General features: G+C 38.4%; 1 protein-coding gene across 4 annotated transcripts in view; it reads left to right on the forward strand.

The window, feature by feature from the left end:
* The first annotated feature begins 1,382 nt into the window (after positions 1 to 1,382).
* acss2 (acyl-CoA synthetase short chain family member 2) overlaps positions 1,383 to 15,301 on the forward strand; it is a 36,504-nt gene continuing 22,585 nt past the window's right edge. For 2 of the 4 annotated variants that reach the window (XM_067593375.1, XM_067593377.1), the window contains exons 1-2: positions 1,384 to 1,942; positions 5,270 to 5,465. In XM_067593375.1, coding sequence (XP_067449476.1) covers positions 1,816 to 1,942; positions 5,270 to 5,465 — 323 coding nt within the window. In that variant the 5' untranslated portion in view covers positions 1,384 to 1,815. Of the gene's footprint in view, positions 1,943 to 5,269; positions 5,466 to 9,400; positions 9,556 to 15,301 lie in introns of those variants that run through there. The other 2 variants (XM_067593376.1, XM_067593378.1) reach the window with 2 other exon arrangements.

A 15,301-nucleotide genomic window follows, 5' to 3' on the forward strand; every position in this document is an offset into this window, starting at 1 on the left:
TCACAATTTTTCAAGTGTCTTAAACCAGCAGTCAGGTGTCTAAATGAACAGTGAAAGAGGTTTTCCTCGCTGTAATCATTCCTCCTGTTCATACTGGATATTAAAAGATCCTTCAAATAGGGGGGGGGGGACGTGACTGTTGATGCATCATGGGAGTGTGATGTACGCAAGCCACTGTGCAAACAAAGTCTTTGTGTTTTCTGGAGATTTATTTATCAAATGCAAACAGAAGAACAAAGAAATCATAACTCCAGCTGCCTCTCCTGGTCTGGTAAAAAAAAAAAACCCAACAAGAAACCACAGACTCGCCCAGGTGCATGCTGGTCCTGTACCTGCCTGTCTATATAAAACCTGTTTGTCAATCTTATTTTGGTTCATGGGCACTTGTGATTATATTCATTTACTTTCTTTGTAGTCTATCAAACTTGTCCCTGAAGCTTCTAATAAATTAATCTGACCACAAACAGTATGAAACTCTGCACCCAACACACACAAAATAACTGATACACACTTCTGTCCATAGAGGGCAGTATTGGACAACACACACACACACACACACACACACACACACACACACACACACACACACACACACACACAAGATCTCGTTGAGAGATTTAAATGTAAAACCAAAGATGAATATGAATTCGATAAACCATAAACTACTTAATACTTATTTTAATATACTAACTAAACCTCTAATGTTTGTTTAAATTGTGTGCTTTTTTCTTCTTTTTAATCCTTTACTTCCTTTTAATTTTAGCTGCATTAGTGTGTGAAAGATTTGTATTAGTATAATTAAACTTGAAGCCTCCAATGCACAAACACTGAGTATTTTCAACACAGTGAAGAAGGAGACATCTTGTGTCCAGCAGGAAAACTTAAAAATATTTATTTGCATCGTCATAGATTCTTGAATTTTTAATGAGGAAGAACGAGTAGATGCCATTTTAGGGATTTTAACAAGATAATTTGACCTTTTTTTGTAAAAAAACAAACAAACAAACATATCAGACTCAATTATTATTCAAAGTGAAGTATTTTACATACATTTTAAAACATGTCTGGAGGGGATCTTTAAGCTTATTTTAATGGTTACCTTTTGGATGATTCTTTGTAAATTTCTTTTATACATTCTTTTTTAATTGTGTGCTTCTATTATGATGTTCTTGTGTTTTTTCTTTTTCTATTAGTGATTGTTTTTTAATGCTGGCTATGGAGAGTGGAGAGTGCAAATATATACAAATAGTATTATTATTATTATTACAAGCAATTGAACGCAACGAGGTGTCGCATTTACCACGTGGAGTACTGTGAAGTCGGAGCTTTTTAGAGGGGTACATGAAGTAGCCCTGAGCTGTGATTGGCTGCTTGTCGGAGTTGCTCTTCTTCTTGTCAAAAACAAAAAGGACTAAAGACGAGGAAGCAGAAGAGGACACAAACTGTCACCTCCAGCTCTCCGAGACAGCATGAAACTAACTCTGCTGACTGAGAGGAAGCTTTTAATGTGACAATTAATGAGATATTAAGTTTATACAGCTGAAAAAAAGTCCATCTCGCTCGTTTCCCTCCTCTGCTGGAGTGAGCTAGCTTAGCCTGTTAGCTCAACCGTGCGAAACAAGGAAGTCTGAATGAACTTTGCTGCTAGCCTGCTCGCTAGCCGTGTAGCTGCTTTGATTCATTGTGCAGCTGAAGAGCCTCTTTGTCAGCTCTGCGGTGCTCATACTGATTATCCGTGAAAGCGAATCAATCGGTATTTCGATCCAATCTAACGTTAACCGGACTGGTGGTGCAGCAGCGTGCTTCGCTTCAGAGATGATTCCCGATAAAGCGCCGAAGGAAGACGTCTTCCACGGATCCGGGGAGCTGAAGAAGGAGGCTCACATCCCCAACTTTGAGAAATATAAAGAGCTCTACACGCAATCCGTAGAGAATCCCGATGGTAAGTTAAGTCTGGTATCTTATTCAGTCAAGTTATGCACCTGCACCATGTAATAAAACATCAGCGGAGAGCTGCATTAAAGGGCGGGTTCATAATTCTCCAAGTGTGTCTTAAAACAACAGTCAGGAGCCCAAATGAACGTTAAACATGCTTTTCTTGCTGTAATCATTCATCCTGTTCATACTGACCATTAGAAGATCCCTTCATAATGCACTTACAATGGAAGTGATGGAGGACAAAATCCACAGTCCTCTTTCTGTGCAAAAAATGTATTTAAAAGTTTATCTGAAGCTAATATGAAGCTTTAGCGTCCAAATGAGTCAAATCAAGTAGATATCTTTCAACGTTACAGTCTTTTTAGTGCCAAAGTCCCTCTTTTTGTTACTATACTTCCACCTGCAGGAAACACAAAGAGGGAATTTGATGCTAAAAAGACTGTAAATGTGTCAGATATCCACTTGATATGACTCACTCATAAGCTTCACAGAGACTTTTAAATGCATTTTTGCACTAAATGTGGATTTTGGCCTCCATCACTTCCATTGAAAGCACATTTGAAGGATCTTTTAATATCCAGTATGAACAGGAGGAATGATTACAGCGAGGAAAACCTCTTTCACTGTTCATGTAGACACCTGACTGTTGTTTTAAGACACACTTTGAAAAATTATGAGCCTGCCCTTTAACCATTAGAGCAGTAGAAATAATCATTTATCCCTCTAAAAATGTTGTCACAGCTTTGTAAAAGTCAACCAGACACAACCCAGATAGATCCCTGCCAGATATATAATTAAATGACTCACCTCTCAGAATAAGTTTGTTTTTCTGCACCGCAATTAGAAATTTTAATTGTCTGTAAAGCCTGATGCTTCTTTATGTGCTCAGTATTTAACAATACAAGCTGCTTTTTGTTCTTTGCAAGCTGTTATTAAAGTAGGGCTGCAACTAACCATTATTCTCATTATTGATTAATCTGTCATTGTTTTCTCAATAAATTGATTAGTTGTTTGGCCCAAGATGACGTCCTCAAATGTCTTGTTTTGTCCAGAACTCAAAGATATTCAGTTTACTGTCATAGAGGACAAAAGAAACCGGAAAACATTCACATTTGAGAAGCTGGAATCAGAGAATAACTCAAATGAATGAATTAATTATCAAAATAGTTGGCGATTAATTTCAAATACTCAGTTAATCGACTAATCGTTGCAGCTCTATTCACTAACGATTACTCTGTAAAATAATCGGCACATTAATCAGTAATGTTAGTTAGTTAGAGCCCTGCAACCGACCAGCATTACTCTTCAAAAACAGTTTATTCCTTCAGTATTTGGACGAGTTAGTTGTGTTTTTCTGCTGTGACGTGTCTCTACTAAAGTCAGCAGGCAGGACGGTGGTGATGCTCTATCTGTACAGTAATATCTCTGACTTGTAAAGTTTGACGGGTGTATAAAGTGCTTCAAGGTGTAATTAGAGAGGCAACAGAACAAGTTTCTCCTGCAGGCTGCAGGACAACAAGTGCAGTGTTACTCTGTCTCTCTGTAGTTCAGTAATAAGATTTATTACATCCACCAGAATTGTGTCAGGATGAAGTAACCATACAGGTTTGTTGTAATACACACTTACGTAAGTTCATGATAAACCGCAGATTCTGGCCTCACAGAAGGAAGTCGGAGATCATAACGACAAGAAAAAGTTTATACAAAGAGATAATTAATCATGTCGGATTGCAAACATGTAGTTGAATCATCTTGAAATGTGGTTGTTAATTATTTATAATGTGTGAATGAAGCTGTTATAAAGTTTATGAGGTCAGCTGGTGAGTCAGTGCTGCTGCTAATAAATAAAATCTGATTGTGTGCATGAAGATTAAAAGATGAGATAGTTTAACCTGCAGTAACCTGTTTTCAGCGTAAACAAGTAATAAACACAACAACTGGTTAGCAGACAGTTGCAGTTACCGAGCAACATTATCGTTCATCTAGGTTCGTGTTTCTCTCCAATGTTCTCTCTCTTTTAGCTGTTTTTGCTCTCTACCAACTCCTGAGGGAAATATCTGACTCTTTAGCTGCTAAACGCCGCTTAAAAACGACGCATGAGAGCCCAGAGAGTGAACTAAAACAGTAAAGTTGCAGCAGGACAGATAAACAACGAGCTGAAACTCGTTTTAAAGCTCCGTAAAGCCGAGAGGAGCTGCGGAGGAGCTGTAGCTTCATCACTACAACCAACACGTTACACACTGACATTTGATATATTACAAAATATATCAGTTATAGCTGAGAAAAAGAAAAGCTGCAAAATCTTCAAGTTTGAGAAGCTGGAAATGTTTGGCATTTGAATCGATTAACAACTAACTAACTCATTTAAATATTCTAAACTGACACCATAAACCTCATCTGAAATGTAAAAATACTTCCTGCTTTTGAATTCGGTGAACCTTCTTTAAGCTCAATTTAAAAAGCCTTATTAGGAATAATGAAAGATGTATCTGTTCTTAGATTTAGAGTTAATTATATCTGGATTTATAAGGATTTAATAATAATAAATTAGGTGTATTAAATCCTTTTAGGTGGAACTGTAGAAGCAGTTTACGTTGGTTGATTCTGCCGCTAATCAAACGTGTCTGTGCTCCTATTGGCTAGTTTTACTGCCTCCGCCTCTGTCGTTTCTCTCGTGTGTGCTCGTTTTTCTCTCTCGGGCGGTTTAACTGAGCGGGTCGTGTTCTTTTGTCAGAGCCCAGAAGCTCCCTGATCGCTTGTTTATTCAGAGTTTAAATGTATTAATATTAATCGTGCAGTGTGTCAAAATGTTCTCCAGTAATTTACCTGCCAAGTGTGGAGTCGATCGGATGAACAGTTGAAGAGAAAGATGGATAAATACTTTATTGTCATTGTATTAATACACAATGAAATACAGTTTGGCAGCAACTCTGAGTGTAGCAGCTAAAACCGAATAAATAGAAAATAAAATAAAATAAAGAGACAGAGATTCCCTCCTTTAGTAGATTTATACCATTTGCAAATAAAACATTTTCACTTTATTTTGTTGACTTTCTTTTAGCTTTTTGTGTCATTTTGAACATTTTAAAAGTTTAAACAACTCATTGATTCATTTGCAAAAACTAACCAAGAGTTTCATCTTTTAATAAAAACTATAAATGATCAGTAGCTCTCACACTTTGACTGCAGCAGGTGTTTCTGTTTCACTTTCAACATGCAAATTACGACTTCCTGCATGAGATCATTTCCTGTCCTGTTGAATTTGACACATTTCATCAAGCTAAACATATTTGTGTGACTGATGCATGATCTGTTTCCTGCTGTCCTGCAGAGTTTTGGGGTGACATCGCCAAAGACTTCTTCTGGAAGACCAAACACACGGGCCGCTTCCTCGACTACAACTTCGACGTGACCAAAGGTGAAATCTTCATCAAGTTTATGGAAGGAGCCTCCACCAACATCTGCTACAACGTCCTCGACCGCAACGTCCACGAGAAGAAACTAGGAGACAGAGTGGCCTTCTACTGGTTAGTGTTTCCTCAGTAGTTAAATGCTCTGACTGTAAACAGGGAGACAAAGTTTCCCCTGTGGTGTTTAGTCATAGTGAGAATGGGTGTGTGGTTGGTGGTGACGTCCTGCTTGTGGCTCAGAGTGTCTCGGGTGGGTTTCATTTAGCTATCGCTTTCGTTTTGTTGGATATGAAATATAAGAGCAGGAAATGAATCCAGAGTAACGACCACAGCTTATTAAACTTCATCAGATGTGAGTGATTAAGTTTAGTGTTTGTAGAGAGTCTTCTTCTGGTGCATGAAACGAGCGCTCCTTATCCGGTTTGTCTGACCAGTGGGAGTGTTTCTCCTCTTTTCTCTCTCTTTTTCTTTATTGAACCAGCCAGAAGACTAGTTGAAAATTAATCAGCAACAATTTTAATTGTCTTTTTTTTTTGGTGATTAATTAATTCCAGCTACACAAATATGGATCTCTCCTGGTTTTCATGTTTTCTGTGATGATATGAACTTATTGTCTTTGGATTTTCTTCTGTTATTCAGACTAAACAACATTTTGAAAAGTGAGATTGGGCTCCGGGACATTTTCCACAATTTGTGGACCACATCAATAATCGATCAATCGAGAAAATAATCTGTGAATTAATTGATAATGAAAATAATTGTTAGTTTCAACCCAAGTTGAAATTATGAGGTGTCATAAAGGCCACAAATAGGCTCAGAAAGCTGTCAAACACTACAGAAGAGAGTTAAGTGACAGTTAATCTGTTCATGCAGGTGTTTGAACATGTTGGGATGAACTTTCTGTCGCTGCAGGTAAATAACTTTACTGTTCTGGTTCACTCTCAGCGCTCTCATAGTGTCGTTTTGGGCTGCAGCAGGCAGCTGTTTTCAGAGAAAAAGCCACTGTACACTACCTGCTCAGCACCAAACTGTCTAGCTGGTGAACATAGTGGAGCATTTAGCAGCTTAAGAGCCAGATATTTCCCTCAGGAGTCGGTAGAGAGCAAAAACAGCTAAAAGAGAGAGAATATTGGACAGAAACACGACTCCAGATGAATGATAATGTTGCTCTGTAACTGCTGGATGTGGAAATAAGCAACTGATTGACATTTTTATAGACTTAACAGCTAATTGTAAAAATAATCAACAGGTTAATTAGCTCAAAAAAAAGAATCGTTACTTGCAGCCTGAAACACACACGGACGCTGTTCTGCTTCCATTAATGGATGAATAACTGTGATGGTCATGATCTTAATATAGAAAAATGTGTAATGATGATGATTCTTGAGTGTTTGTGTCATTCGTGTGTGTGAGAATGAGTGTTGTGTTTGTGTTTCCCAGTACAAGAGAAAGAGTGTGTGTGTGTTTTGAAGGGGGTCACTCATGTATTTAAAGCCTCCTCTCTGTCTCTGCTTGGTGTGTGTGTGTGTGTGTGTGTGTAGAGGCTCTTTGTGTGGGGGTCGTCGCATCCGTGAACACAATAATAGGATTGAATACCAACAGATCGTATGAATGGAGCCGCAGTCATCCTCTCTCCTTTGTCTTTCTCTCTCTTTCTCACATTCTTCCCTTCGTTCCTTTTTCTCTCCGTCCTTCCCTCTCCGGCTTCGTCTCCGTCTCTCCCACTCGTTCTGTCTCCCTCACAACATCTCCGGTTTACAAGTAAATACCAGACATTCTGGAAATAGTAGGAATCAATCAGTCAAACTTTATTCGTATAGCAGCTTTCATACAAGTTGGTGTATTCGCAGATGACTGACAAGCTGATAGTCTGTAAAACCAGGAAAAAAGAATTGACACTAATGCACACAAGAAATAAAAATGTCCTGATCAGGTTTTTCTGGCTCTGATCTGACTGCTTTATTATTAGGATCCTGCAGATAACGAGTCAGATCTGATGCTTTATATTTACAAAGCAGTAAAAGATGTTCAGTGTTGATTTAAAGGGCTGGTCTGGTGGAAGGGATGGATCAGAGTGATGATGCTTTTTGAGTTATCTGAAATTTCGAAATTCGTAGCCTCAAGAGCGAGCGGTGTTGAAGTGGAACCCGTTATTACGTCACACCAGAAAAATCAAATCTACAGGAAGCTTCAGTACAAGGCTGCCGCCGCCCAGCAGCAGCTGAGCGTGAACGTAACCTCTGTGTTTGAGTTTGCATTTCAGCCGGATGACTTCCTGTTGAGTCTCAACAGCAGCTTCTTCCCTTCATTCAAACTCGCTTTATAGACGCTGTATATGTCTTACGGCTCCAGCTGCACACGATACTCCAGACAAACATGCTGCATTATTCATTAGGTCGTGTTCTGATTGGCTGGGAATGAAGGTGGGGGCCACACCTCCAGCCAATCAGAGTAGGAGCTCGTTAATAATGCAGATTTTTATGTAACAGCCTGCTGGAGGACAGAAGGGAACCTGGGCTGTGAGGAAAGATGGATTTAAAGAAATCTAAACAACTTTTGGTGAATAAAATGTCACAGATATGTTTAAAATAGACTCATTATTTATAAAAATGAGTCAAAAAAGTCCTTAATACCAGATGTTTAATATATATCTGACATAATAACAGCTGCAGCCTCGAGCAAATTAATCCAAATACTGAACTTCCTGGTTCAGACGTTCAGGATAAAAATATTAGTTAAGGTTTAAGAAAATTCTATCTGATAGAAGTGAGTTTTCAAGGCAACATGATGCAACAAACAGGTACAAAGAGGACAAATAGTTTCTGTCCTGTAGAGTTTATTTGTTCTGCAGCATCAGGCTCAGGCTTATTTCCTTTCTCTGTTTACATACTTTCTCATTCTTTCATGTCGCTGCTCCTTCTGTTTTCGTTCCACTTTTCTCGGCTCACTTTCTCTCTCTTTCATCAAGCGTTGCACTTTTTCCTGTTTGCTCTTGTTTCCGTGTGCAGCATCACTTCTTTTTTTTTTTTTTATCATCATCTTCCTTTTCTTTCCTCTCAAGCCTTTCAGCCTTGTCTTCTTCTCTCTTCTTCTCTCTTTGTGGCCTGCGGTCACTGATGTGTCCTGATATGAACGCTGAAGCCACAGAGAGGAATCAGATGACATGGAGAGTTTAAAGCGGAGTTATCCAGAGAGACGATGATTAGACGGCTGATTAAATGTAACAGTAATACCAGGAAGTTTTCCTCACTGTTACTATGGATACGGCTGAGATCAAAACACTCGTGTAGAGCTGCAACTAACTGCTGTCTTTGGTATCAATTATTCTGAAGATTATTTCTTCAATTTAGTCTATAAAATGTTAGAAAAATGAAATGAATTGATATCACAACTTCCAGGAGTCCAAGGTGACGATGTCTTTTAATGTCTTTAACAGTTGAAAACCCAAAGATGTTAATTAACTATAATATAGAACTGCAACGATCAATTGATTGACTGTTTTTCTTATCAATTAATTGTTTTGAATCATTAAAAAAATACAAATTCTTTAATTCCAGCTTTTTTTAAAAATGTAGTCTCCTATGATAATAAACTGAATATCTTTGGGTTGTTGGTCGGGACAGAAGAGACATTTCTAGGCCTGTAGTCTGCTGGTCGACTGGTCGATTAGTTGGTTGATATGCTCTGTCCGACTAAATTCTCATTGGTCGAATAATCTCCGTGATATTTTCATAAGGAGAAAAGTGCTACATCAACAGCTTTCCAGGATTAATCCATTATTTCCTGCGGCGGGAGGGACAGACTAACAAATTACCTGTGAAAACAACGGGGGTGTATTCAAAACACCCCCGTTGTTTTCACAACTTTGAACTCGCCCAACCTAACGGAGACTGCTGGGTCTAACTGTACTCAACGTTTACTGAACGTTTACTGAATCTGTGTTTCTCCATAATGACACAACGAGAACCCCCGCCAGCCCAAAAAATATATTTTTAATATTTGATATTCGAATGAACGGATATTCATTAATATCAATAGCGTTTGGGAGTCTCTGTGCAGCGCTGTTCCGGTACGTGAGTCAACCTCTGTGTCGTTGCCTGGGAAACCACTGGTCGCGTGGCTCCGTTAAGGAGTATGTTTGCGTAGCGAGCGGGAAAGAGCGAGGGGCAGAGAAGTGACGGTGGATGCGAGCGGAGCAGAGGAAAAGGTTAGTAGTAAGTTGTCAGTCTGGCAGTAAATGTACAGTACAGACTACAGTATGTCAGTTAATAAATGCTAAAAAGTCACGTCTGTTGTTTCCCCAAAATGCTGGAAAAGTAAAGCAGGTTAGCTCCAAAGTTAGCAACAATGGGCTAGCATAACCTGAAGATGCTGAACAGAGAAATGTGTGGCTGCCAAGTTTACTGTGCACTCTGCCCCGTTACACCCCCCCACCCCGCGACTAATCAATTAGTTGAAGATTATATACGATTTTAGTCGACTAAGATTTTCTTTGGTTGACTACAGCCCTAGACATTTCATAGACGGAACCATCAAATGAATAAACGGATGAATCGATAATTAATCATTAGCTGCAGCTCTCTACTATAATATGTGACAAAGAAAAGCATAAAACTTTCACCTTTAAGAAGCTTGAAGCAGTAAATATTGTATCTGGGTTACTCGCTGCCTGTAAAGCAGAAGAGGCTGCAGCAGCCAACAGATCTTGGCTGACCTTGTTGGCTCTCGTTGGGGGGAAATTAACAGGCAGGTCAGGAAGCTTCTTTATCTGATCAAATTGTTCGACTGAAGTTTTCTGCTGTACGACGAAGAATTATAAATCTTTCCATTCACACTGAATGATAGATTTATGAGTGTTGGATTATTGGCAGAGGGGATTTTGCTTGTTTTAACTTTAACAATGATCAAATCTATCATGTTTTACTGCGCCCTTACACATAGCTTACATAGCTTCCCAACTGAATTTCTTCAAAAGAAACATTTAAATACATAATTCTTATTCTTTTAATGTAATTATTTAAGACTCCTGCTGGTATGGGTGATTTGTTAGATAAAAGAGGAAAACGTGGATAAGTTAAAAACACAGTAATGTTTTATGTATTTCTGTCAGAGTGACGTAACATTGGCTGTTAAATCTGTCCGTCTCTGCCGACAACAGACTGAAATATATAAACAAAAACTGACTCGCTGAACAGCAACAGCAACAGGCACAGAGGCGAGCTGAAATATGAGCCGGAGAGCTGGAACCCAGAGAGATCACAGTGGTGTGTGTGTGTGTGTGTGTGTGTGTGTGTGTGTGTGTGTGTGTGTGTGTGTGTGTGTTTTAAATCCTCATGGAGGGGAAACCAATCACTTGAGGTCATGTTGGGTGTCCTGTGTTTGTCAATAGTATTGATCAGTAAATATTTGGGTCAGTGGAGTCTGATCAGTCTCAGCTGTCAACAAGTGTTAAACAAGCAAACTTCCACTAGAGCTGCAACGATTAGTCAATTAACTGATTAGTCGATTAACAGAAAATTAATCGGCGACTACTTTGATAATTGAATCATTGTTTTAGTCAATTTATTATCAAAAATGCTACAAAATTTGCTGTTTTTTTTCCAAAATCGATTAATCATTTTGTCTAAAAAATGTCGAAAAATAGTGAAAAAAGTCTTGTTTTATTCAACCAAACAGTCCAAAATAAAGAAGATATTCAGTTTACTATAATGTCCTCAAATCCAAGAAGCTGCAACCCCAAAAACATTAGTTTCAGCCGTGCACTCCACAGAAAACGTGAAAAGAAAGAGAGATCACTCAGAAGTTCTCATCCAGAAGTCTTTGTTTTGTACATGTTACACATCATTTACTCAGTCTGGGTGAGTGAAAGCAGAACTTCAGCAGCAGTTTTCAAGGTCGTTGTTCTGCACGTAAAACTGCAGAAAATAGACTTGAAGCATAAAAACATTCCTGTCTGTTTTATTATTTTATTATTATTCAGCCACATTAAACTGTGTGTGAGTCGGATTTAAATCATGACTGTGATTGTGAAAACTTTCATCCTGTTTCATTTGCCTTGTTTGGTTTTATTTTCTTTTGTAAAGCACTTAAGAGAAGTGCTGTATTAATAAAGTTTATTATTATTATTAGGACTGCAACTAAAGATTATTTCCATAATGATTATCTTGATTAATCATTTGTTCAGTGAAAGGTTAAAAATGATAAATGGCTGTTTATAAAGCGGTTTATCTGTTATTTATTTTCTCCATCAATCAATTAGTTGATTAGTCTTTAAAATGTCAGAAAATGGTCTAAAGCCCAAGATGACGTCCTCCAATTTGTCCCAAAGATATTCAGTTTACTGTCATAGAGACTAAAGAAACCAGAAAATATTCACATTTAAGAAGCTGGAATCAGAGAATTTTGACTTTTTTTTCCTTAAAAAAATTACTCAAAACAATTAATCAGTTATCAAAACAGTTAGCAGTTCATTTAATATTTGGCACCTAATCAATTTAACGACTAATCGTTGCAGCTTTACATCTTATATTTCATCTGCTCATATCAGAACCTTCAGATGGGAGAAAAAAACCAGTATTTTTTGACTGCAGTGATAAATGGATTCACTTTGACCTCAGCAGACTGAAACACAAAGCTGATACTGTTGCATCGAGGCCTCCGGGTCGTACAGCACCAACCGACAGGAACATTATCAAAGTACATTAGTAGTAAAATCCCCTCAACTAGCCGGAGGAAATGAACACTTTCACATGGATTGTTGTTCTAGATCCTGAAGTGTCCTGGTTCTCTGTGTTGTGTTTTTGTGTTTGTTGGAGAGATGGATGTCTCCTCTCTGAGTCTCACACTGATATTTAAAGCCACAGTGTTGATAATGTGTTTGACTGTTGCTGTGTATTTATAGGGCTTGACTTTACATGTGTGTGTGTTTATATCAGTGTATGTGCTATTATCGCTCTTAGCTGGGCGAAGAAACATGTCTGATGACCTTTACTGAAGTGTTTCCAGCATGCAAGCATGTTGCACTAACATGTAATAAAAGAGCAATAAACATCATTCATCACTCCAACAACACAAAATGAAGCATCAAACAAATCACATTTATTTATGAAGTTATTCTGAGAAGGTAGTTTATTACAAAGTGCAGCAGCAACGACGAACAAAAGTTGCATTAATGTTTCTGCAGCACTTTCCCACTGGCCCTTAAAGCATCTGAAAATATCTCAGATTATCTCAATTTAATGGCCATAAATGTATTAAAATGTCTTAATCGAGTTATTAGAGGTTCCTTTACTCAATAAAAGTTATTTTAAAGGTGCATTATCAATGATCAAATGAATATCTGTGGTATCACTGAGCAGTACTGTGACTGTTGTTAATGCGACTCTGTGTATACCGTCCGTAACTCCGCCCCGCCGCCATCTAGCGGAGGTTATAAAATGGCGTGATTCAAACAGCCGCCAGATAGACTATTCATGGATGACCCTGCAGCCGCTACCAACCAGACCGAACCCCAAACAGGACCAGTTAAACTGAAAAGACGACGTTTTACAGGGAAAGAGCTGAAACGAGGAGAAACGCAGGTTGAAGGACTGATAGATTGACGCTGACGTGGTGTTCTTCGTTCTGGAAGCGCAGATATCCAAAGCTGACGTGTTTTTGTTTTTGTGGGTAGTATTAGCAAGCGAACATCTCCATCTGCATGAAAACCTTTTTAAAATTTTGTATTGAGTGTGTAGTCTTTACTTCCTGTACAGAACAACCAACACATCATCAATAAACACCTCTCTTTATACATCAGTGGTTAATATACATAAAGTTAGCATAGCAGCATGTAAGCTGCTAATGTTTACAGTGTCAGCATGCTAGTATACACTTTATGTGTACTTGGGTGAATGAGAAGCGTTTTGTGCTGCTGTCTAGTTATATAAACAGTGTTTAAATTGGGGAAATTTTAGAAAATACACTTGTTAAATGTCTTATAAAGGGTTACAAGGTTACCCCTCCCTCCATACATGCAGTAGATGTGTGTAAAACTGGTAAATTTTTTTCCTGTGGGACAGTCAGAATGTTTCCACACGGGACAGAAGGCTGACTGGATATATCATGTGGACCTAACTGTAAACACACACATACAACAGCTCAGATATCCTGCTGGGAATGATTATCAAGGTCAAAGCTTTATCATGGTGTCAGTTATTCTGTGAATGCAACTCTCATTAGTCGTCGGTGCCAAACGGGTCACAGAGACCTTTGAGCTGCGAAGGCTCCACTCCTACCAACGACACACACACACACACACACACACACACACACACACACACATACTGAGGGAGGAACGTTGGCTGGTGTTTCTGGTTTTACCACTTCGGCTCTTGCATGAGATTTAAGACATTGCTCCTGAAAGAGAGATATTTTGCAATCTTTTATTTCTCTGTGTGTGTGTGTTTGTGTCTCTCTGGGAAATAAAGGACACAAGGAGCAGAAAAACACACAAATATTCGACTAAATATGACATATCTAACAGGAATTTTACTCCACATCTCAATGCTCATAAAAATATGAAAGTTCTTCTGAATTTTGACCCAGTCAAGTATTAAAGGTGACACATATTCTGCACGTTTCTAGGTCTATATTTATATTTTGGGGCTCTACTGGAATATCTTTGCATGATTTACAGTTCAAAAAACTCTTTATTTATCTTCTACTGGCCCTTTATGCAGCCCCTCAGTTCAGCCTCTGTCTGAAACAGGCCGTTTTAGCTCCTGTCTCTTTATGGCCCGCCTCCTGATGAGCCTACTGTGTTCTGATTGGTCAGCTTCAGGAAGGCTATGTAAACAAACAAATAGTAGGGCTTCACTTCTTCTTCTCGTGCTTTACTCAAAATATAAACTTCTCAAATACATCCGTACATGTGGAACGACCTTAGCAACAGCCTTAGCAACCAAGGCTACAGAAACGACAGCTGTGTGTGGGCACTAACAGTCTCACCTCATCTAAAAGGAGAAGTTGAGGTTATTCAAATTAAATGCAAATGTTCAGAGCAAATGTTCTGGCTTCTGCATTTAACACACTTTAACCTCAAGTTTTGGACCTTAGACCATGTTTATCATAAACATCCGACATCATAACAGTATAAAAACGACAGAAAATCACAAAGAGCATGATATGTGTCCTCTTAAAAAAGCCAGTTTCTTCCTTATTTTGTGTGTGCTAGGATAGTTTTATTATTCTGTAATCTGTACAGTCAATAGTTTGTTTCCTCCCTCTCTTCATGTGGTTTCTTGGAATAGTGAGTCAGTGTGGTAACTTTATGGTCCAAAGGGTGTAGAAAGAAATGTGCCTTTGGTTCCACTGCGGTAGCTACAACACACAATAAACTCAACTAGGAACAAAATATCAAGAGAGCTCCAGGAGATTTACCAGCTTGTAAATGTCTGAATGATGCTTATAAACTATATTATCATTCATTAATCTGATGCCTGTTTATGTCAGTCAGTTTATCTGTGCTGGTTGTTAGCAGTTAGCTTCACATATATGTATAAATATCTGTTTGTTTAACAGCTCCTGGCTGCAAACGGCTTTTTCCTTCCTTTCAAGCTTGACTTGACTTTCTTCTTCTCTGTTTTTATTTTTTATTTCTCCCTCATGCTTTCTAATATTTTCACTCCTTCTTTTTTCTTTCTTAATCTCTCCTCATTTGTGTCTTTTCCCCTCTTTCTTCTTCTCTCTTTTACTGACTTCAGATTTCTAACTTGTTGTCGTCCAACTTCTATAAAGCATCCTATTTTCTTGGAGGGGTGATGCGTAGTTTCGTAATAAATTGTGGAAGGTGTCCAAACAGCTCCAGTAAGAACTTGAGTAAGACTGTAAAATACGACATCTTTGGAAACAAACTTTGCTCAGTCTTGGCAAAGTTTAGTTGAAAGCGGCGTTCCAATAAAGCAGTTTGATTG

The sequence above is a fragment of the Thunnus thynnus genome, chromosome 6 (genome assembly GCF_963924715.1).
Source record: "Thunnus thynnus chromosome 6, fThuThy2.1, whole genome shotgun sequence".
Classification (NCBI taxonomy): Eukaryota; Metazoa; Chordata; class Actinopteri; order Scombriformes; family Scombridae; genus Thunnus; species Thunnus thynnus.